At 47.7% G+C, this 22654-nt stretch overlaps 1 protein-coding gene across 1 annotated transcript; it reads left to right on the top strand.

Annotated features, from left to right (window-relative positions):
• The first annotated feature begins 1071 nt into the window (after positions 1-1071).
• Positions 1072-21051, top strand: QDPR (quinoid dihydropteridine reductase). Its single transcript, XM_047799035.1, has 7 exons — positions 1072-1334; positions 3636-3728; positions 9162-9258; positions 11902-12042; positions 17066-17174; positions 18731-18814; positions 20393-21051. Exons 1-7 carry the CDS (start codon positions 1233-1235, stop codon positions 20496-20498), a joined length of 732 nt encoding a protein of 243 aa, XP_047654991.1. The 5' UTR covers positions 1072-1232; the 3' UTR covers positions 20499-21051.
• The last annotated feature ends 1603 nt before the right edge of the window (positions 21052-22654 follow it).

Here is a 22654-nt window from a genome sequence, read left to right as displayed (position 1 = left end):
ACTGTGGCTTTAACATTTTGACTTTTAGTTTATTGCGGAATGTCAACTTTATGTCATGCGAGACTGGCAATCACCACTGTCAATAGCTTTGGGGGGGACAAAGTGGGGCAGAAGTGGCATAGTAAAATTCCTTATTTGGTCACAGAAGTCTCCAGGGGGTTTAGGAAACTGCATGTTAACCAACAGGAGTTCCTGGGAGGTGCTATTCCAGCCATTTCTCTCAGGAGAAAACTGGATGTTAGGGTTGGGGCTGGAGATCATGCCTTTGAAATCCAACAACTTCATCACAATGACCTTGACATAGCAAATGTTTTTCTGGTAATGAACAACAGAACACATATAAAAGGCTTAGAAAAGTGCTTGGCCCATCAATAAGCCACCCATAACATTAGCTATTGGTACTGTAATAACATTAAGCCCGCTTTGAGAAGGTGTGTAATACCTTTGGGTCACATCTCTGATCCAAATGATGAACCTCTGGGGTTCATTCATGGCTCAGAGGTTAAGGAAACTGACTAGTATCCATGAGGATGCAGTTGGCTCCCTGGCTTTGCTCAGTGGGTTAAGGATCCAGCTTTGCCGTGAGCTGTGGTGTAGGTCCCAGACGCGCTGGATCCAGCATTGCTGTGGCTGTGGCTGTGGCTGTGGCCTAGGCTGGCAGCTCCAGCTCCAGTTGAACCCCTAGCCTGGGTGTGACCAAAAAAAAAAAAAAAAAAAAGACGAAAACCAAAACACAAACGATGAACCTGTGTCAACTTTTGGTGTTTTAGGGGTTAAGCACTTATTTTTAGAAAAACTATGGGAATCAACAGATTGTCAACAAGCTCGTGCTCCTCCAGGCTGAGTGGAGGTGCGGTTAGGCAGAACGCTGTTAAAGACCGGGTTCAAATTCCTATTCTGGCTCACAGCCCGAGACGCTCATGTTTCAGTTTCCTAATCTGTCATGGGATTGCTGTGCAAGATACAATGGAAGAGCACCTGGAGACGGCTTCTCACAGTGCGTGGCATAGGAGGGCCAGGAAATAAAGGGTGTGAGCCTGCCCCTGGGGCGGGGCCGCGGGCGGGGGGCGCGGCGGGGCTGGCCGAGTGCGGCCGCGCGCTAGGCGGCAGCAGCGGGCTCGGCTGGCAGCGCGGCCACCGCGCGGTCCCTCTTGGCCGGGTCGGCGGCGGGGCGGGGCGCCGCGTTCTTGCCGGGGTGTCCGGAGCCGCGGGAGCCGAGCCGGAGGAGCGGGATGGCGGCGGCAGCTGCGGGCGAGGCGCGCCGGGTGCTGGTGTACGGCGGCCGGGGCGCCCTGGGCTCCCGATGCGTGCAGGCGTTCCGGGCCCGCAACTGGGTAACTCGGTGGGACTGCGGGCGGGCACCAGGGTGACTGGGGCGCGGAGGGGCTTATCCGGGGCGCCGCTGGAGGGTGGTCTGGAAGGAAGCTGGGGACCTGAGCTTCCTGAGCACCCCTAGACGTGGGTGCTTGCACGTGCAGGCACGGGCCTACACTTGTTATGTCTTTGAGTGCGTGCGCACTCTGCGCCCCGTGCAGGGCCTTCGCTCTGCAAGGCGGATGGTGAAGGGGCTGCTCCCTTGGCCTCCGCCAGGCCCAGAAGTCGCGCAGGAGTCGCGAGAGAACAGAGAGGGAGGAAGAAATAATGCGAAGGAAGAAATAATGAGAAGGAAGGATCTGGAATCACACTGCCTAACTCGGGTTACCAGCCCTATGGCCGTGTACTGATTGCTTAACGTCGGCAAACCTCAGTTTCCCCATCTGTAAAATGGGGATGATGATAGTATTTAGCATTGGTGGGGTTATGAGGATTACATGAGGTAATTGGTAGCTTGCGGATGAATTGTAAATTACCCGCCTCGTGGTAAAAGCTCTTTAAATGTTAGCTATTCTGTATATGATATATATTATATATCATAAATAATATTATATATGTAGATACATACACACACACACACATCCCCCTGTTACATTAGCATCCGTTGGATGCAATACTTTGAAGATTCAGCCTTAATGCTAGTGGCTTCTTCGTTTTTGTGAAAATTACAACTTCTTGCATAATCAAGTATCCCACTCCCCAGAAGGGGGCATTGTGCCTAGGACCTTGACCCCAGCCGCCCACCAGGGCTCTGGGCTTTTCTAGTGGAGACTCCGCCCAGTGTCTTCTGGCTGCTGCTGTTCTTGTTCAGAGACTCCGCTGTAGCTGGGGGAGCTTTTCTGGGTGTTAACACAGCAGCAGGAGCAGCAGCAGTAGTAACCTGAGCAAGGGTAGGACCAAAGAGAAAGGGACTCAGGGTTTTCTTCTTGCTCGCAAACTGGTTTAAGATTGTGCTTCTAAGGGCACTCAACACACACCACCTTCCCACAATGTACCTGCTTTGGGGTGTCTTCCCAGGTCTGCAGAGGTGGATGGTGGTGACAGTGGGCACATTTAAGGACTGCCAGAAGGCGGGGCCCTGTGCTCCTACATCCCAGAGCCCCTGTGTTCTCTTGGTTTCACTTACTCTTCCCTGTAACTTTAATACAGGGCTCCTGTGTCTGCATGTTACAGATGCCAAGGCTGTGCTTCCTCCTGGTGGGGGCGCTGTGGGTTGCCTTTGACTTGGTGGGGTCTGGCCTGCTGATTTATCTTTGATTGTCTTTCCCTCCCCTCCTTCCTGGGAGTTCTGGGCGGCTGGCATGGAACCTTTTCTTTGTCTCAGTAAACTCCCTGTGGCTGTGACACCGAAGGAGTGAGTGTTTTGAATGCATGGCATGCGGTGTTGTTCTTCACAGCTCTTGGTAGAGATATTTATCTCTGGGGCCTTCAGACTGCTGAGCCCTGGAGCTTTCTGAGCAAGAACTGGGTGTCTGTGGTGCCAGCATCGTGCATTGCATTTAATTTTCCCACAAACTCTGTTGTTGACAACCCCCATTTTACAGGCGAGGACGCTCTGCAGAGCGGGTGGGTGAGGAAGCGCCTCTTTGGCAGAACCAGCATTCAAACCCTGATCCGATTCCCAAACTCAGCAGTCCCTCTGTGCTCTGGGGCAGGAGTCCGAAAACGCCAGTTCTCCATGGACCATATCCTGCCTGGAACCTGTGTTTGTACAGCCCAAGAGCTAGAAATAGTTCCCCACTTTTAAATGGTTGAAAAGAAAGCAAAAGAAGAGTAACATTTTGTGACCTGTGAACATCATGGGAAATTCATAAATCAGTGTCTCAAGTTGCACTGGCACACAGCCATACTCCTTCGTTGACTGTTGTCTCTGGCTGCTCTCTGGGTCCAAGAGCAGAGCTGAGTAGTTGTCACAGAGGGTGAATGGCCAGCAAAGCCTAAAATATTTACTCTCTGGCTCTTTACAGAAGAAGGTTGCAAACCCCTGGTCCTGGGGTTGGGAGGGGGGGTTTGCACGTGCAGGGCTTGGCTTTCAGAGGTGAGAGTGGACTAGGAAGAGCTGTTTTGGAGCTGCCATGGGCTGGCCGGGACTCAGTAAGCCAGATGCCCTGTGTGGAGTGTGACAGGTTTGGTTGCTAGATGCTTTTTCTAGTGGCTTTTCATGTAAGCCTCTTACTCCGCCCACTCCCCGTGTCTCTGGGCATGGAGCTCTTACAACTAGGATGGTCTCTTGACCAAAGCTGTCTTCTCCTTTGCTCCAGTGGGTCGCCAGCATCGACGTGGTGGAGAATGAAGAGGCCAGTGCCAATGTCGTCGTTAAAATGACAGACTCGTTTACGGAGCAGGCCGACCAGGTAATTCCTGGGGTAGGGGTAGGGGAACCTTGGGGAGAGGGTTCCCCTGGCTAAGTGTTCTTCCTTTTTTTTAGCTATGTTTCTCTAATTATTCAAGCCATTGCGCTCATGGAGGGAAATGTGGAAAAAAATACTAATATAAATAACCCATAATTCATGTCTAGTTAGTTCCATTTTGACCCATTTTCTTTCTTTCTTTTTTTTTTTTTTGTCTTTTTGTGTTTCCTAGGGCTGCATCCACGGCATATGGAGACTCCCAGGCTAGGGGTCCAATCGGAGCTACTGCTGCTGGCTTACACCACAGCCACAGCAACTCAGGATCTGAGCCACGTCTGTGACCTACACTACAGCTCACGGCAACACTGGGTCCTTAACCCACTGAGCAAGGCCAGGGATCGAACCTGCAACCTCATGGTTCCTAGTCAGATTCGTTAGCCACCGAGCCACGACGAGAACTCCTGACCCATTTTCTTATCTTTCCTACTCACTCTATATGTTATACGTTTTACGAGTTGAGGTAAATTCATATTTATATGCTAGAGTCAGCTTTAAAGAAAAAACTTAAATACTTATTCAGATCACTTAATTAAATCTCTGTGTCGACATGTAAGTTTTCTTTGGGTGGCTATGTCACCATTTCCTTAGTTTGTACTTATTGTACATTTACTTTTTTGCAGTTTTTTTTTTTATTTGAACCATCATAAAGAATTCTGTGGTGAACATCTTTGTCTTATCTCTGACCATTTATTGAGAATACATTGTAAAAAAGTGGCGCTCCCCCCATTCAAAGCAAGAATACTAACAAAGCAGGTGGGCTCATTGTAAAATAAGACGTCAAACAAAACTATGCAAATGTATGTGTAAATTGTGAAATACCCCCTTCCTCCCCGTGAGAGTGTCACCTTCAGAGGAAGCACTGTTGACAGTTTGATGGATGTCTTGGTAGGCACATCTGAGATGCTCTTATGTGGTTCTGTCTTTCTGAAAGAGCTGTTCCCACCAGCTGCGTGAAGGATGTGCATTATGTGGTTCTCATTCCAGCCCAACAAGCCAACAGGCCCAAGGAACTCTCCACATTGTTCTTTGTGTGATGCACCTTGTTTTTCACAAGCATTTAACGAGGCAGGCGGGCAGGTGAAGTTAGACTCATTTCATAGTTGAGGAGACTGAGTTTCAGACACTAAGTGGCATAGCCCTCGAGCCTAGTGGTGGAGATGGGATCATGGGTCTCCTAACAAGAGACACTAACAACTTTTAAAAATTAAAAAAAAATTTTTTTAAGGGCTGAAGGTGCGGCGTATGGAGGTTCCCACGCTAAGGGTCGAATGGAGCTGCCCCTGCCAGCCTACACCACAGCCACAGCAGCTTGGGATCTGAGTCTCGTCTGCAGCCTACACTGCAGCTCATGGCCATGCCAGATTCTTAACCCACTGAGCGGGGCTGGGGATTGAACCTTCGTCCTCATGGATACTAGTTGGGTTTGCTACCGCTGAGCCACAGCGGGAACTCTGAGACATTAACAACTTTGATTAAAGTTCCACTTCTGCTTTTTGTTTAGTTATACTCTCCTTAGTAATCTGAACACTGTTGGGGGTCTGATGCTGTATGGTTCTTAACTATTTCTTATAATAAATTATTTAAATGTTAAAAGTGGTACTTTTTTTTTTTTTGGCTTTTTAGGGCCGCAGGTTCCCAGGCTAGGGGTCAAATCAGAGCTATAGCTGCCAGCCTACACCACAGCTCACAGCAACGCCAGATCCTTAACTCGCTGAGCGAGGCCAGGGATCGAACCTGTGACCTCATGGCTCCTAGTTGGATTCGCTTCTGCCTCACCATGACAGGAACTCCCCCAAAGTGGTACTTATGTAGAAAGTAGAAAATACAGTAAAGGAAAGATGAGGAGTATCTCTAGTCCCACTGTGCAGTTAATACTTTATTTCCTTCCAATCCATTTCTCCAAACATATACGTGTAAATATCCAAAAATTAAAAAAAAAAAAACCCAAAACACTGAAATTGTGCCTCTACTGTACTGCTCACTTGCTCTTCTGAAAGCATTGGTTTGGCTTAGGTTAGAACAGAAATACCCAGGAGAGGTTTCGCAGGGCTACCTGAGATGCAGTCTCCTGGGCTTACATCCTGATTTTGTCCCAAATAAAACTTAACCCTCAAAAAAAAAAAAAAAGAAAAAAAAAACCTAGCTGACTTATTCCAGAACACAGAACATAGATTTTCTGTTCTTACTTTTCATAATATGCTCCTAATGTTTCCTATACTTAGTGATATTATCGGCTTTAATGGACTTAATAGTAAAACTTGACATGGCTTTATCGTCTGTTGGGTACCATGCTAAGTGCTTTATTTGCATTAACTCAGTTTTAGTAAACCCCCAAACCAAAGTTTCTCATTTTATCTCCCTTTTGGAAATGAGGACTGAGGCGCAGAGGTGCCTGGTATTTGCTCAAGGTCGAACAGGTAGTAGGCGGCAGAGCTAGGATTAGAACCTGGGTGGGCAGTGGGGGTTTGATGCCTGTGCTCTTAACTGTACGCTAAGTTGCTTCCCAGCAAAATAGCTTCAGGTGAATAAAGTGATCAAAACTAAAACCAGATGCAAGGGAGGCACCTAGGCTTGGGTAGCAGCAGCATTTCTAGATGCAGTTCTCTGTAATCACTGTTTTTTCAGTGTCACTTCTGCTCCTGTTAATTCTATTAATTGCAGGTTTCTGATGTCCATGTCATTTTTCAAATTATTATTATTTTTTTTTTTTTGCTTTTTAGGGCCGCACCCATGGCATATGGAGGTTCCCAGGCTAGGGGTCTAATCAGAGCTGTAGCCACCGGCCTACACCACAGCCACAGCAACCCTGGATCCGAGCCACATCTGTGACCTACACCACAGCTCACAGCAGTGCCGGATCCTGAACCCACTGAGCAAGGCCAGGGATCGTATCGGCAACCTCATGGTTCCTAGTAGGATTCGTTTCTGCTGTACCACAGTGGGAACTCCTGTCCATGTCATTTGTAAAAATTTTTATTATTATTATTTTTCAATGGATGCACCCCTGGCTTATGAAAGTTCCTGGGCCAGGGATTGAATCTGAACTGCAGCTGTGGCAACGCTGGATCCTTTAACCCACTGAGCCAGGCAGGGGATCGAACCCGTGCCTCTGCAGCAACCCAAGGTGCTGTGGTCACATTCTTAACCCACTTTGTCAAAGTGGGGACTCCTCTATACCCTTTTTTGAACATGAAGTTGTATACATCTGAGACTTGAATATACAGAGCATCTTTAAGACAAAGGTCGGGAAATGCCTTAGTTATTGTAAGCTTGGCTTTTAAAATCTTTAACCCCTTCCTACTCCCTCTTATCCCCCAGTCACCCAATTAAGAATTTCTGGACAAACAACATGACAACCAGTTTTTGCTTTATAAGTCCAGAAGGGGAAATTCAATCCTAGTAGATAAAAATTGGCCCCCTAGGCTGGAAATTCACTAGTGACAGTGAGAAGATGTGAGAAAGATACTAAATCTATAAAAAAAAGGTGAGACGGAAAGCAGAATTTAAGGGGGAGGAGTTTTATTTTTATTTTATTTTTAAAGATTTTTAAAATTACGGTTGATTTGCAATGTTCTGTCAATTTCTGCTGCATACAGCAAAGGGACTCAGTCATACCTACATAAGTGTGTGTGTGATTCTTTCTTTCACATTATTCTCTGTCATTTTCATCACAAGTGATTAGATATAGTTCCCTGTGCTGTACAGCAGGATCTCATTGCTTATCCACTCCAAATGCAATAGTTTGTATCTACTAACCCCAGACTCCCAGTCCATTCCACTCCCTCCTAAGGGGGAGGAGTTTTAAAATGCCTCATTTAAATTTTATTATAAAAATAAAGCATAGGCAGATCAAGCAGGTGCATTGTTGCTGGGGGCACCGTGCTTCCATAAAAGTAGGGCACAGGTTGTGTGTACCTACAGAGGTCAGGGGAGGTGATCCAACCACCAGCAGGTGGGATCTGGGCTCTTGGCAACAGGGCTTGGCTTAGAAATGAAGTGGGTGGGGTGGGGGGCGAGGGGGTGGCAGCCGGGGAGCCAGGGTAACCAAGGGAAGGTCAAGAAAAGCTAAACCAGGATTAGCTGAGACACCTGCGAGGAGATGATCAGGAATCTTCTTAAAAGAAAAGACTTAGGTATGGAATCGGTTTCCATTGCCAAAGCAGTCTCTTTGAAAGAGGAATTTGAGGCTTAGAAATTTTTAGGAAAATTAATCAGAGACTGAAATATTACTCCGGGAGAATAAGTTAAGTCATAAAAAGATTGATCTTAACAAAGCCATTGAGGCTGGTTCAGCCATTCCAGAAAAATAGGGAAAAAGGGTCGTGGATGCTGACCAGGATTGCCTGTCTTGCCAGATTTTTGCTTTAATAAATTGTAACAAAAGGACATGTATATATTTTCAACCCTCTAAATATTTTAATCAAATAGAAGTAGAGAATTAAAATCAATCCCCGTGTACTCATTATGTGCCAACATTTTGCCACTGACTATTTTTTTATCATTTTAAAAATTTTATTATATGTTTGGCTGCACCTGTGGGATATGGAAGTTCCCAGGCCAGGGATTGAATCTGAGCCACAGCTGCGACTTAGGCCACAGTCATGGCAATGCCAGATCCTTAACCCACTGTGGGGGGCTGGGGATCAAACCTGTGCCACCACAGACACAAGGTCAGATCCTTGGCCTGCTGTGCCACAGTGGGAACTCCCTATTGCTTTTTTCTTTTTTTTTAATTATTTCTTATTGGCTTTTTCTTTTGGAGTTGCAGTTAACGGGATGTTTGTATTGGAGGGAGAGTAGACTTGATTATCTCAGATTATGAGTCTGTGATTTGGAAAGAAATAATACCCGGAGGTTAGCTGTGGGGAGCACCCTTTTCCTACTTTATTGTTTTATTCCAGGGATGTGTATGTCTCCACCCTTTAGAATGTTCAGAAGAAGACCCTAGGTTACTTGATAAAAATCACAGGCTTCACTATCCAAAATGTTCATTGTGAATTGGTCCTGCACCTAATTTTCAAAGTGTTAATTGCCAGGTACTGTAGACTGACTTCAAAAGAAGGAATAAACAGAGGTGACGATAAAGATGCCAGCCTGCTGGAGTTCCTATCGTGGTGCAGTGGTTAACGAATCCGACTAGGAACCATGAGGTTGGGGGTTCAATTCCTGGCCTTGCTCAGTGGGTTAAGGATCTGGCATTGCTGTGAGCTGTGGCGTAGGCCAGTGTCTACAGCTCTGATTAGACCCCTAGCCTGGGAGTCTCCATGCGCCTCAGGAGAGGCCCTAGAAAAGGCAAAAAAAAAAAAAAAAAAGCTGCCAGCCTGTTGAGGTTTGCCTGACAGTTTGTGCATCTTTCTGACCCTTTTTTTTTTTCAGGTGACTGCTGAGGTCGGAAAGCTCTTGGGTGCAGAGAAGGTGGATGCCATCCTTTGTGTGGCCGGAGGATGGGCCGGGGGCAATGCCAAGTCCAAGTGTGAGTCCTTTTATGAGTTCATCATTCTTTCTGCTGCACAGTTAGTCCACCTGCAGGGGTTGGGTCTGTCCTGTGTGTTAGGCCAGAGGTTTTCTCCCAGAATCTTTACAGTGGCTGTTTGGTAGGGATCAACACCCCATGGACGGGTGTTAGGACAGAGCGACCTTGAGGTTGAGGTTTAAAGGAGAAGCAGAAGGAAATCAGCATTGTTCCTGCCGTGGTCTTTCAGGGCTTATCACTGGGAATGGGGGGATGTGTATGGAATGGAGAAGTTATTCTGAAGATCAGAAAGACTCAAGATTGAGCTTTTGTTAAAGCTGAGTGTATTTTTCTTTCTTTCTTTTTCTTTTAGGGCCACACTTGCAGCACATGAAGGTTCCCAGGCTAGGGGTCAAATTGGAGCTACAGCTGGTGGCCTACGCCACAGCCACAGCAACATCAGCCTTGTCTTCTACCTACACCGCAGCTCACGGCAACGCCGGATCCCTGACCCACTGAGCAAGGCCAGGGATCGAACCTGCATCCTCACGGATGCGAGTCAGATTCGTTTCCACTGTGCCACGACGAGAACTCCTGTTTTTCATTTTTTATTATGAACATTTCCAAATATGCAGAAGAGTTGAAAGAACAGTTCAGGGCACACTTTCATGCCCCCATCAGTGCTTGTTAGCATTTGCCTTTCCTGTGCTCTCTTGCTTTCCTGCACGCGTGTCTCTGTGTATGTATTTTTTGGATAATCATTTGAAAGTAATTTGGCACTTCACTGTGTTTCAATAGCATCTCCAAAGATGAAGCCATTCTGCTACATGATCATGATACCGTTCTTATACCGAAGAAAATTAACAGTGGTTCTATAAGATTAATAGTATCAGCCCATATTCCAGCTACCTCAGTTTATTCCATATCTACCATATTTTTTCCCCTAAATATTCCAGTCAGGGTTTATGTACTGCATTTTATTGTTGCTTTTAGTCTCTTAATCTAGATTTTTTTTTTTTTTTTTTAATCTAGGCTTTTTTTTTTTCTTCCCCCCGGGATAGACTTGGTGAGTCCAGGGCAGTTTTCATATAGAATGTCCCCCACATTCTTAGTCGAGCTGTTTCTTTAAGGTATCATTGACCTTGTTCCTCTGTCCCTGGTATTTCCTCTGAACCCGAACGTAGGTCTAGAGACCTGCTTGGATTCAGGATAAATATTTTGGAGGTGAGGATGCTTCCTGAGTGGTGTGGACTTGACATTGCATCCTCCTGGGGGCTCACCACGTCAGACTGCCCTTCCCATCCGTAGTGATAACAGTTTGATGCTTGGTTAAAGTTGAAGCTGATAGATTTCCATTGTAAAGTTACCTTCTTCTGTTTGCAATTAGTAAGTGACCTGTGAGATGGTACTTGGGCATCATGTATGAATATCCTATTCCCACTCACCTTGAGAACCCCAAATCCCCCGCACCCAGTGGTTGTAAGCATCTATTGATAGTCTCTACCTGAGTCAGTCATCTCACTGGGAATTGGAAATGGGTAATTTTCTAATTCTATCATTGCTTCATTGCCCCTCAATAAGCAAAGGCCCCTTGACTTTCTGTGGACCACACTGAAATGTGAAATTGGGGTGTCAGGTGGTGATCCGGTTGGCAAAAGATCCAAATGGCCTTTTGTGTGTATGGGAACAGGAAGTGATAAATGTGGGTCCATCTAGGAGTTCTCATCATGGCACAGTGGAAACGAATCCGACTAGGACCCATGAGGTTGTGGGTTCGATCCCTGGCCTTGCTCAATGGGTTATGGATCCAGCGTTGCTGTGAGCTGTGATGTAGGTTGCAGATGCAGCTGTGATCATGTGTGGCTGTGGCTGGGGCATAGGCCGGCAGCTACAGCTCCAATTAGACCCCTAGCCTTGGAACCTCCATATGCCACGAGTGCAGCCCCAAAAAGCAAAAAAAAAAAAAAAAAAAAAGAATTCCCCTTTGTAGCAGGGCAATGCAGTACTTGGTTGTCACCTACTGCAGACCCTCCTCCTGTGTCAGGAGGGCTCTCTTTCTGGGTCATGGGTACTGCTTCGCTGGGTTCTGGGTGCCTTGAGAGAGAGGAAGGGGACAGCTGTTTGGCTGGTGATGTGACATCCTTTCTAGTTACTCCTCCTCACGTCTCTGGCAAGGCCAGAGGCTTACAAGTGCGAAATGGTTGTTATTTCAGCTTTCTTTTAAAGAGTCTTCAAAGCTGACCTTAAACTTGCAGCCATGAAAAACATAGCTCCATAAAACCCTCTTTATGTCTAGACAGTAATGGTCAGATTTTTATCACAGTGAAACCTGGCTTAGGTGTACGTTCTGATTACAGATCCAATGAATGCCCTTTATAAAGTAGGACAGCGTTGGAGTTAGTGCCAGGCCCCCATATCCACCAAGAGCCCTCACGTGTCGGCTGGCATTTTACTAGTTTACAAGTGAGGACGTTGAGACTCGAGTGGTCATGTGGCCTGGATTTGAACCCGTGTCTCTGACCGCAGGCCTGGGCTCTTTGTATTAGACCTCCTTGCAGACGTGGAGCGGAGGACGGGGCTTCCCTGGGTGTCAGGCGCCAGGAGTTGGGAGCATCGTCCAGTTTCTGCCCTGCCAAGGCTGACCTTGAGTGTTTTTTTGCTCAGCTCTCTTTAAAAACTGTGACCTGATGTGGAAGCAGAGCATGTGGACGTCCACCATCTCCAGCCACCTGGCCACCAAGCATCTCAAGGAAGGAGGCCTCCTGACCTTGGCCGGGGCCAAGGCCGCCCTGGATGGGACGCCCGGTAAGCCTTCACTTCCCCGTCTGGGAGGCGGGAAGGCTCACGCCTGCTGGCCGGGGATGCTGCGCGCTTCCGCGAGAGGCGCCGTATTAAAGCCCTTTATTCTCTGAGGTGCTTTACAGGTGGGTGGATGCTGCGTCCTTTTAGGCCTGAATCTTTTAAGGGAGAAACTCCTGATCCTTTCATTTGCATTGTCCTTGTGTTCGTTTTGGTCCAGGACTGATGTACTCCCGCACCTCTCCCCCCCACCCCCCATCTGCTGTATCTATCTGTGAACCACGAACGGTGTTGCGGGAGATGTTAACTCGCGGATGAACACGTGTTATTACGGTCGCGTTCTGTTCACGTCCCAAGGAGGCAGCTTGGCTGCTGGCAGCAGTGGGCACAGTAGAATGAGAGTCTGGATTCTTCGCCCTCGCTGGGTGGCCTTGAACACATTATTTCCTTTTTGACCAAACTTCTGCCATAGTTTCCTTAATTCTAACATAGGAATTAACATCTCTCTTGAAGGTAGCTGGAAGGCCCTAGAGGTATTGATAGAGGCCCAGCACGTAGTAAGTCTTAATACGTTCACTCTTTTCATTTCACTTATGTTCTCATTTAATCCTGGGGTAGAGGTCATTAGTATCATTTTCTTTCTTTCTTTCTTTTTTTTTCCCCGTCTTTTTGCTTTTTCTAGGGCCGCTCGCGAGGCATATGGAGGTTCCCAGGCTAGGGGTCTAATCAGAGCTGTAGCCGCCAGCCTACACCAGAGCCACAGCAACTTGGGATCCGAGCCGCATCTGCAGCCTACACCACAGCTCACAGCAACGCTGGATTCTTAACCCAATGAGCAAGGGCAGGGATCGAACCCGCAACCTCATGGTTCCTAGTCGGATTCGTTAACCACTGAGCCACAACGGGAACTCCCTTTCATTTTATAGAGAAGGAAACTAGAACTTAGAGAGGGTAGTGTATTGGTCTGGGTTATTAAGTAAGTTGAGCTACAAATTTTTCGATCATTTTCGAATGATCCACACATAAGCTGCAGATTTACTCATCATTTCCAAATGTTGTGCTTTTTCCATTACCTCAGGCAGATCTCAGTGCCCTTGGCATTTTGTACCCCCTCTGTCAGTGTGCTCGGGCTGCCACAACAAAGCACCACAGACTGGGTGGCATACGTAATAGAAATGTATTTTCTGACAGTTCTGGAGGCTAGGGGTCCATGACCAAGGTGTCAGCAGGTTTGGTGTCTTCCGAGGCCTCTGGCTTTGGCTTGGGGAGGCCTCTTCCCTCTGTGTGTGTATCTGTGTCCTCATCTTTTATCGTCTAAGGACACCAGTCACATTGGATTCGGACCCACCCTTAGGACCTCGTTTTAACCTAATTACCTCTTTAAAGACCCCCACTTCTGAATACAGTTGCATCCTGCAGTGTGGCGCGTTAGGACTTCTGAATTGCGGGCGGTGGGTGAGTGATGGGGGGGTGTGTGTTGGGGAATCGGGGCCGGAAGAGGGGGGAGTGCAAGTCAGCCCATCACACTGCCTTGGGATGGGGCTAAAGGGATTTAAGCAGCATGTGGGGGAGTTAAACACAGGGAGGCAGAATCTGTCTACCTCCGCTACCTGAATTAAACTCTTCTCTAAAAAAAGACATGAGAGCTTTTTGGACCTCTTTAGTAGACGGTAGAAGCGTTGAACAGCGTTTTCCAGGTTAATGTAACTAACTGAACTGAACTCTTACAAATTAATAATTTCTTGCCACTCATTTTCTTCTTACGTTTTCCAGAGCCTGTGGTCTTGCACGTCCATGGCTGCTGCCATAATTAAAGCTGTGTAAATGTTAGATGGTAGTTTGGTTGAGATCTGATTTTTATTAAAGGTGACATAGAGCAGAATCTCTAGAAAGTAAATAGAGGAATGAGTAATAGCTTGACATTTAGAAAGGCAAAACCCTAGGATTGAAAGGCTAATTTTTCTAAAGGACACAAGTCTCCTCCTTGCCTTTGGCTTGTACATTTTTTGTTTTATTTTTTATTTATTTTTATTTCATTATTTCATTTCATTTATTACTTTTATTTCATTTTTTGTTTATAGTTTTGGGTACTGGTGAAGACTCTAGGCCCTGGAACTACACAGATTGCTTTTGTACCGTGGTTTTGCCCTTTAGGTGCTGTGTGATATTTGGCAAGGTCCTTAATTTCTCTGAGCCTCAGTTTTGTCATCTGTAAAATGAGGATAAATAGGGATACCTTCTTTACAGGGTTGTTGAGACTTGTAAACATCTCATTGGATATAAATGGGTTAGGAAAGGTATTAGAGTCAGTAGAAAAAGCGAATTATTATTACTCTTTACTCCAGGCTTACTTTTGCCCAGTTGGTCCTGCTTCAGATGCTAATACACTTGTTCATCTTTCAGCTCTTTTGTTAGATGTGGTTAAACTTATTATTATTATTATTATTATTATTATTATTATTATTTTTGTCTTTTCTAGGGTGGCTTCCCGTGGCATATGGAGGTTCCCCGGCTAGGGGTCTAATCGGAGCTGTAGCCTACGCCAGAACCACAGCAACACTGGATCTGAGCCGTGTCTGCGACCTACATCATGGCTCATGGCAACGCCAGATCCTTAACCCACTGAGCAAGGCCAGGGATCGAACCCGCAACCTCATGGTCCCTAGTTGGATTCGTTAACCACTGAGCCACGACAGGCACTCCAGTTAAACTTATCTGAGTCATAAAATTTTTCATCTTTGATTCAGACCCCAGGAAAATCTGGCGAAATTTATGAGAGCAAGGGATAAACATGCTTAGTCGCTCTTCAGAGCCAAGAGGAATTGTTCAAAAACGGGAAGGTTTTGGAGTTCCCGTCTTGGCTCAGCAGAAACGAATCTGACTAGTATCCGTGAGGAAGCAGGTTCGCTCAGTGGGTTAAGGATCTGGTGTTGCCTGTGAGCTGTGGTGTAGGTCACGGATGAGGCTGGGATCCCATGTGGCTGTGGCTGTGGCTCACGATTTCAGCTACAGCTCCAATTTGACCCCTAGCTTGGGAACCTCTCTATGCTGCAGGTGCAGCCTTAAAAAGACGGAAAAAAAAAAAAAAGAAAAGAAAGTTACTGAAAAAAACACCCAACCTTCTATTTCCCCTGTTGTATTTACAGACTGTCCACTGGAGGATTAGTGGTGCTTTGGTTTACCATTTAAGGATCTGTGCCGTGTTTGGAAATCAATCAGTCTGTCTTTAGGGACTACCTTGAACATTTTGTAATTGGAAAGACAATATTTATCTTTTTCTCTCTCTCTCTTTTTTTCTTCTTTGGCTTTGGCTCCACCTGTGAAATGTGACAGTTCCCAGGTCAGGAATCAAACCTGTACCACAGCAGTGGCCTGAGCCACAGCAGTGACAACTTCAGATCCTTAACCCTCTGTGCTACCAGGAAACTCCCAGTATTTATCTTCTTAATGAAATGCACTTTGTTCTGTATCTTGCAAATGATCCATGATGGGGGCGGCTGCTGGTTTCGGGTTGTTTGTTTCTTTCTTTATCCGCTTCCCTGCTCTTATGCTGTTTGAATGGAATGGAGAGGGTCCTGGGAGTTTGCTGGGGCCCTGGGTTGGACGCAGGAGATTCACGCACTGGTTTATTTTAATCCCTGCAGAGTTTGCTAGACCTACATGCCTCTAATTAAACAGAGAAGATGGGCATGGTGAAATATTCTTCCTGTGCTTTTAAACAACTTTTTGAGACTTTGACCCTCTTTTGCAATTTGAGGTTGCTGTTGAAGTAGTGCAGTGATTGGTTCCTTGGCTGGGGTGTGATCCCCACCTCCCCCTGGATCTTTGATGCCTCCTCAGCTGTTACACTTTAAACAGCACGCCTGCTGGGGGTTTTAAGGGGGCTGCTGACCTTTGGAAGTAGTGGTTTACTGACGGTGGAGGGGTGTTTACAGCAACTAACCATTCTTTGTTGCTGTGATGGCAGTGTTTAGTGCGTCTGCCGCTGGGTGCCCTGATGGACTCTGGAGAGAGATTTTTGCCTGCAGGTGTCTGCAGGGCAGACAGAAACCTGTCCGAATAAAAGGCACGCTTTGCTTCAGTTGGCAAACTTGCAGAGTGGTAGAAGGAAAGGAAGGCTAATAGGTAGCATGTATATACATATGTCACGATAGCTCAAATGGTATACTTTATTTTTTATTTTTTGGCTTTTTTAGAGCCACAGCCACGGCACATGGAGGTTCCCAGGCTAGGGCAAATCAGAGCTGCAACTGCCAGCCTACACTACAGCCACAGCAATGTGGGATCCAAGCCGTGTCTGCGACCTACGCCGCAGCTCAGGGCAACTAACCCACTGAGCGAGGCCAGGGATGGAACCCGCATCCTCATCACCACTGAGCCTCGATGGGGACTCTATCAAATGGTGTACGTTAACTGCGGAGTCGGACTCCAGGGCACAGCGCTTATATTTATTCGATGGGAGACATGTGTGGAGGTCCTATCCTGTCCTGAGCCCAGCGTGAAGAACTTTATCCCTACTTTACAGATGGGGTAACTGAGGATTAGAAGGGTTTTTGAGAACTTGCCTAGGATTTCTGTAGTGGCGAGTCCAAGAGCTGGGCTTTGAACCTGTGCAGCCTGCACTTCAAATGATTGCTTGATTTTGCCAACCCCCTGGGCACCCAGAGGGTGTGTGCCGGCTGCTCACAAGCAGATATTGATCCCAGGGTTCAGAACCTGGCTTTTGCCTGGCTTTTAACCTCTCGGCTGGCCTGGGCGCGAGTCTGTATGTGAGCCTGGGCGCATCGCTCACCCTGTCCGAGCCTCGGTTTCCTTGTTGATAGAAACAGGATTAACCTCATGGCTTCTGTGATCAACGATAAGTGCCAGGTCACTAGCAGGTGCGCTTGAAGTGGCCTGTCCCCTTCCCTCTTTCTCAGTAAATGTCCCTGTTCTCTTTGCCCAGCCTCCTCTGGATGCTGGCGTGGTGTTCTTTGGACAGACCAGGGGCAGCCGGTGGTCACTGCAATGTTTTCTCTCCATTCCGCAGGGATGATCGGCTATGGCATGGCCAAGGGCGCCGTCCACCAGCTCTGCCAGAGCCTGGCCGGGAAGGACAGCGGCATGCCATCCGGGGCTGCCGCCATCGCCGTGCTCCCGTAAGTGGCTGGGGAGCCCCCCTGACCGCTGAGAGTCCCCAGTGCCCTGGGGTCACTCTGCCAGGTGCGCTCACCTCAGCTTCTAAAATTCACCCATGGCTCCGAAGATACTTGTTCAGATTTTAGGTTTTCCGGGGCTTTCCAGAATGGTTGCTTGGCTGATGGGATGTGTCTTTTCTTCCCTGCCTTTGTCTTTCTTATTTTCTCTCCTTTCCTCCTTCTGTCCTGTCTTCCCTTCCTATTAAAAATTAGTCTAGACATTTGTTTTTTAATTTTTTAATTTCTTGGCTTTTTAGGGCTGCACCTGCGGCATGTGGAGGTTCCCAGGCTAGGGGTCAAATCGAGCTGCAGCTGCTGGCCTACACCACAGACACAGCCATGCAGGATCCGAGCCACGTCTGCGATCTACACCACAGCTCACGGCAACACTGGATCCCTGACCACTGAGCGAGGCCAGAGATTGCACCCGAATCCTCATGGAAACTAGCTGAGTTTGTTACCACTGAGTCACAACGGGAACTCCTAGACATTTAATTTTAATATCTGGAGTTCTGTCTTCAGGTCATTATAAGGTTGGTTGTGAAAGAGAGACTGGTCTGTGTGCATGTGGGGGGCGGGGGAGGATATGGGAACCCGGGAGACATTTCTCGAAGGATCCCAGGACCCAATGGCTTATCTGTCAGCTGTGGTTCTGTCACGAGGACGTTGGTCTGCTTGAGGGTGGGACTGACCACTTAACCTTTCATTGATGAGCTTCTGTGATTCTGTGACCTGGTCCCACAGCTATTTTGAATGATTTCGGAGGCCCGAAAGCTCTTGGGAAAGTCATGCATCTCTGAATTCTGTATTCACCTTGTTGAACATCTTACGATGTCATGGAAAAAACAGGAATAAAATGAAGGATGAGGCTGTTCTTCCTCATACTTAAAGGAATATTATTATTGTACCTAAAATATCTTGAGACATGAGTGTGCCGCACTTTAGGGAGTGACTGTAGACATGCACAGCAAAACAGTTTACTTCAATAAAGCATGTATTTTAGGACAAGGCAGGAGTTCCCGTCGTGGCGCAATGGAAGCGAATCTGACTAGGAACCATGAGGTTGTGGGTTCGAGCCCTGGCCTCACTCAGTGGGTTACGGATCTGGCGATGCTGTGAGCCATGGTGTGGGTTGCAGATGCAGCACTGATCTGGCGTGGCTGTGGCTGTGGAGTAGATTAGACCCCTAGCCTGGGAACCTCCATATGCTGCGGGTGTGGCCATAAAAAGCAGGGAAAAAAAAAAAAAAAGAAAGAAAGAAAAGGCACATCATGCCTCCTTCATTTTGCTCCTGTCGGCCTGGAAGGTGGGCCCACAGGCTGGGGGCTGGGACCTGAGCTGGGTGAAGGTGGGTGGTTTTCTGGCCTCTCTCTGATTATCTCTGTGTGCTCTCGCCACGTCATTGCTGGCACCCTTAGTGCCAGTGGCTCACAATGCATTTTCCTGGCCGAGGAGGACCTGGCAGCTGCTGTTCTAAGGGAGACGTGCCCGTGACATGCTTGTCTCTGTGCCCGCAGGGTCACCCTGGACACGCCCTTGAACAGGAAGTCGATGCCCCACGCGGACTTCAGCTCCTGGACGCCCTTAGAATTCCTGGTCGAGTGAGTGTCCCAGCCGTGTCAGGGGCTCAGCAGCTTCTGGCCCCTGTCCCCTGTCCCTTGTGGGTGAGGGGACAGGCTTGAGTTCTCTCGGTTTAGCACCCTGGGTGGGTGGTGAGGTCCTGGCCTCTGAGGGCATCGCACACATCAGTGTGAAGCTCACGGGGGAGGGGTTGATGGTGCCAACGGGAATCGTGGCTCCGCTTCACCGGCCGGCCACTCTGAGCATGTTGTTTAACTGCTCTAGGCTGCAGTTTCCCCATCTGTGTAATGGGTCCGAGATGACTGTTTGGAGAGTAAAGTGGGCAGGTGTGTGCCAAGCGCTCGGCACCGTGTCTGACCCACAGAAGTGCTGGGTGAACCCAGCTCCTGTTAATCTCATTACCTCTGGTAACGAGGCGCAGCTGCTGACCTGGGTGGACCATCTGGGTCCATATGTCTAAGTTGTCTGATGCACAGAAAGTGTCCTGTGTCCCTCAAATTATCTTCAGCCCTTTGTGAACATTGGTGCCATTGGAAGGTCACCATTGGAAGGAGGGTGAGCTTTCTAGGTCTTTTGTGTTTGCCTGGACCTCAGCTCCCCATACCCCTTTATTCAAGGGAGTATTTAACACGTGTTCACTGAGCACCCACTGGGGCAGGTGCTCTGCTGGTGAAGCAGGTGCAGGCTCTGTGCTCACAGAGCAGGGGTGGTCACCCCGCCAGAGCCAGTGTGTGAGCTGCTGTGATGGCCGTTTGTATGGGATGTTTGGAAAGCTTAGGAGGCCCCCGACTCCCCATTCACGGCAAGCTGCCTCTCTCCACGCAAAGCTGGTTTTAAATGCCCCTTTCCGGCACTGAACATATTTTCTTGTAATAGACTGTTTTTTTTTATATCTTTTTACATTGCTTGGCAGAGCTGGAGGTGCTCCATAAATGTTTGTTAAGAAAGAAAAGAAGGAATACTTGTCTTTTTCTTTCTTTTGAAATTTCTGGGAAGTAATATAGCAAAGTATAAAGTATTGTGCTTGCATCCGTTTCTTAGAATTAACTAATTAAAACCTTTTCTTTTTATAATCACATAAAATCATACCATTGTGGGGCGTTCCCGTGGTGGCCCGGTGGTTAGAGAACCCGACTAGGAACCATGAGGTTGTGGGTTCGATCCCTGGCCTTGCTCAGTGGGTTAAGGATCTGGCACTGCCGTGAGTTGTGGTGTAGGTCACAGATGCGGCTCGGATCCTATGTTGTGGTTGTGGTGTAGACTGGTGGCTGTAGTTCCGATTGGACCCCTAGCCTGGGAACCTCCATATGCCGCGGGTGTGGCCCTAAAAGAAAAAAAAATCATACCATTGTGTCATAAAGGATTCCAACAACGCACAAAAATAGCCAAGTGGCAATCTTGCCAAATCCTGCCACTGAGGAGTTAGAACCAGTAAAGTCCTAAAGTGCTTCAGGACCTGGGTGTGTGTTCATGATGCTTTAGTGGCTTTTTTAAATAGCTGCTTCTGTGCTCCTCGCCCCCAACCATTCAGGTGCATAAAATAAGCATGTGTCCGGATTGTTGCTTTTAAAATGTACAGCTTCTCTTCTTTGTTCTAGAACCTTCCACGACTGGATCATAGAAAAAAACCGACCAAGCTCAGGCAGCCTCATCCAGGTGGTGACCACGCAGGGAAAGACAGAGCTCACCCCGGCGTATTTTTAAGCTTCATTTTGTTGTCTGTGAGGGGCCTGTCAGAGAAGTCATTAATCCATCCGTGGGGCCCCGCCTGGCCCTGCCTTTTCTGTAATCCTGTTCGTGGTAGGAGATAGTCCTATTTTTCTCCCACCTCATGTGCATTTGTTCTCCCAGGACAGTGGCAAAGGTTTAAGTGAAATAAAAACACGTGAGGCCCACAGCACGGTCAGTTGGTGTCAACCACGTAATTGAGGCCTCAGGACGGCCCCCTCTGTGTCCACGTTGAATTGCATTTGTGATGCTGTTTATGTGTCCCCGATGGTGGCCGTCCACCTGTGTAGGTCAGAGATTTGCTGGGATGGGGGAGGTTTGGAGCTTGAGTTATTTTTGAATGTTATGTTCATGTCACTGATGTAGTTTTTGGAGCTTCAAAGTAAACTGCCTTAAAACGCCTCCTGTGCTGTAAGCCAAACCCTGTGGGCTCTGTTAAGATATCTTTTTCCTGTGCAGTTGCCACGTGCTCAAGAGAACTACTTGTGATTGTTTGGAATTTAACTTCCTAATAAATGCCCTTCATTTATTATGTTGTCTTCTCTAATTAAAATGCATCTTATAAACACTCACAGATAATGTACAAGGATTATGGGCTGCTGGGGGTCTTTAGTCCGATGTTCGCGAAAGGGGGCTGGACTCAGACCCTGAAAGTTTTTGCAGCACAGTGACACGGGTGCAGTTCCCTCTTGGGCATATCAGGATTGAAGGTCCTGGGATGACCCTGTGTTGTTTTTTTTTTTTTGTCTTTTTGCCTTTTTGCTTTTTCTAGGGCCACTTCCCATGGCATATGGAGGTTCCCAGGCTAGGGGTCTAATTGGAGCTGTAGTTGCTGGCCTACGCCAGAGCCACGGCAACGCGGGATCTGAGCCTCCTCTGCGACCTACACCACGGCTCACGGCAACGCCAGATCCTTAACCCGCTGAGCGAGGCCAGGGATCGAACCCGAAACCTCGCAGTTCCTAGTTGGATTCATTAACCACTGTGCCACGACGGGAACTCCGACCCTGTGTGTTAGAAGCAGCATTCCACCTGCCTGATACAAGCTATTCTGTTTGAGAACTAGTGATCTGGTCCAGCTCATCATTTTATAGATGAGGAAACTGAGGCCTGGAGCAATGACTGTCCATCCTCATGGCCGTACGTGGCAGAACTGAACCCCAAACCCCAGTTACCCTGTGGCTGCTGTTTATAAAAGCCTTTACCATGTGTTTTCTTTTTCTTTCTTTTTTTCTCTTTTTTTCTGTCTTTTTGTCTTTTCTAGGGCCGCTCCTGCGGCATATGGAGGTTCCTAGGCTAGGGGTCCAATTGGAGCTGTAGCCGCCAGCCTATGCCAGAGCCACAGCAAGGCGGGATCTGAGCCGCATCTGCGGACTACACCACAGCTCATGGCAACACCGGATCCTTAACCCACTGAGCAAGGCCAGGGATCGAACCTGAGCCCTCATGGATCCTAGTCAGGTTTTTACCGCTGAGCCATGATGGGAACTCCAAGGTCAAAGTCCTTAAAATGCACACTGTTTTATTTTCAAACTGCACCAAGGCACCCCAGGGAATTCATAGGAATAGCCCAGGATAGTTTCCATTTTCTAGGTTAACAGCAATATCCACCTATGATGACCCTTGAACTGTTAGCATCTCACTCCTTAGAAGACCACCTCCTGGCCCACCTGCCCACTGGGCTTTTCCCTTCGACTCAGCCCTTGGGGTGGCAGTGGCTTCCCACTGTTGCTAATCTTTGGGTCACATCACCATCCTCTGTTTGGATTCTGGATTTTTCCATCCCCCATATGATTCATTTCCTTTATTAAATCCTCCTTGTTTGGGTAGTTTCTGTTTGCAGGCTGGTCCTCATCTGTAAAATGGGAGTGATCAGATCTGCCTTATGGAGTGGCTGTGGGTATTCTGTGAGAAAGTACATGATTATTTATTCTTATGCTCATACTTTGGGGGAAATAGTGGGCTTATTTTGGGAAAGAGTATTTTTTTTTTTTTTTTTGCTTCTTAGGGCTGCACCTGCAGCATATGGAGGTTCCCAGGCTAGGGGTTGAAATGGAGCTGTAGCCGCCAACCCACAGCACAGCCACAGCAACACAGGATCCGAGCAATGTCTGCAACCTACACCACAGCTC

The sequence above is a fragment of the Phacochoerus africanus genome, chromosome 10 (assembly GCF_016906955.1).
Source record: "Phacochoerus africanus isolate WHEZ1 chromosome 10, ROS_Pafr_v1, whole genome shotgun sequence".
Taxonomy (NCBI): Eukaryota; Metazoa; Chordata; class Mammalia; order Artiodactyla; family Suidae; genus Phacochoerus; species Phacochoerus africanus.
The sequence above is the reverse complement of the archived record's forward strand: the minus strand, read 5'-3'. Positions and strand labels throughout refer to the sequence as shown.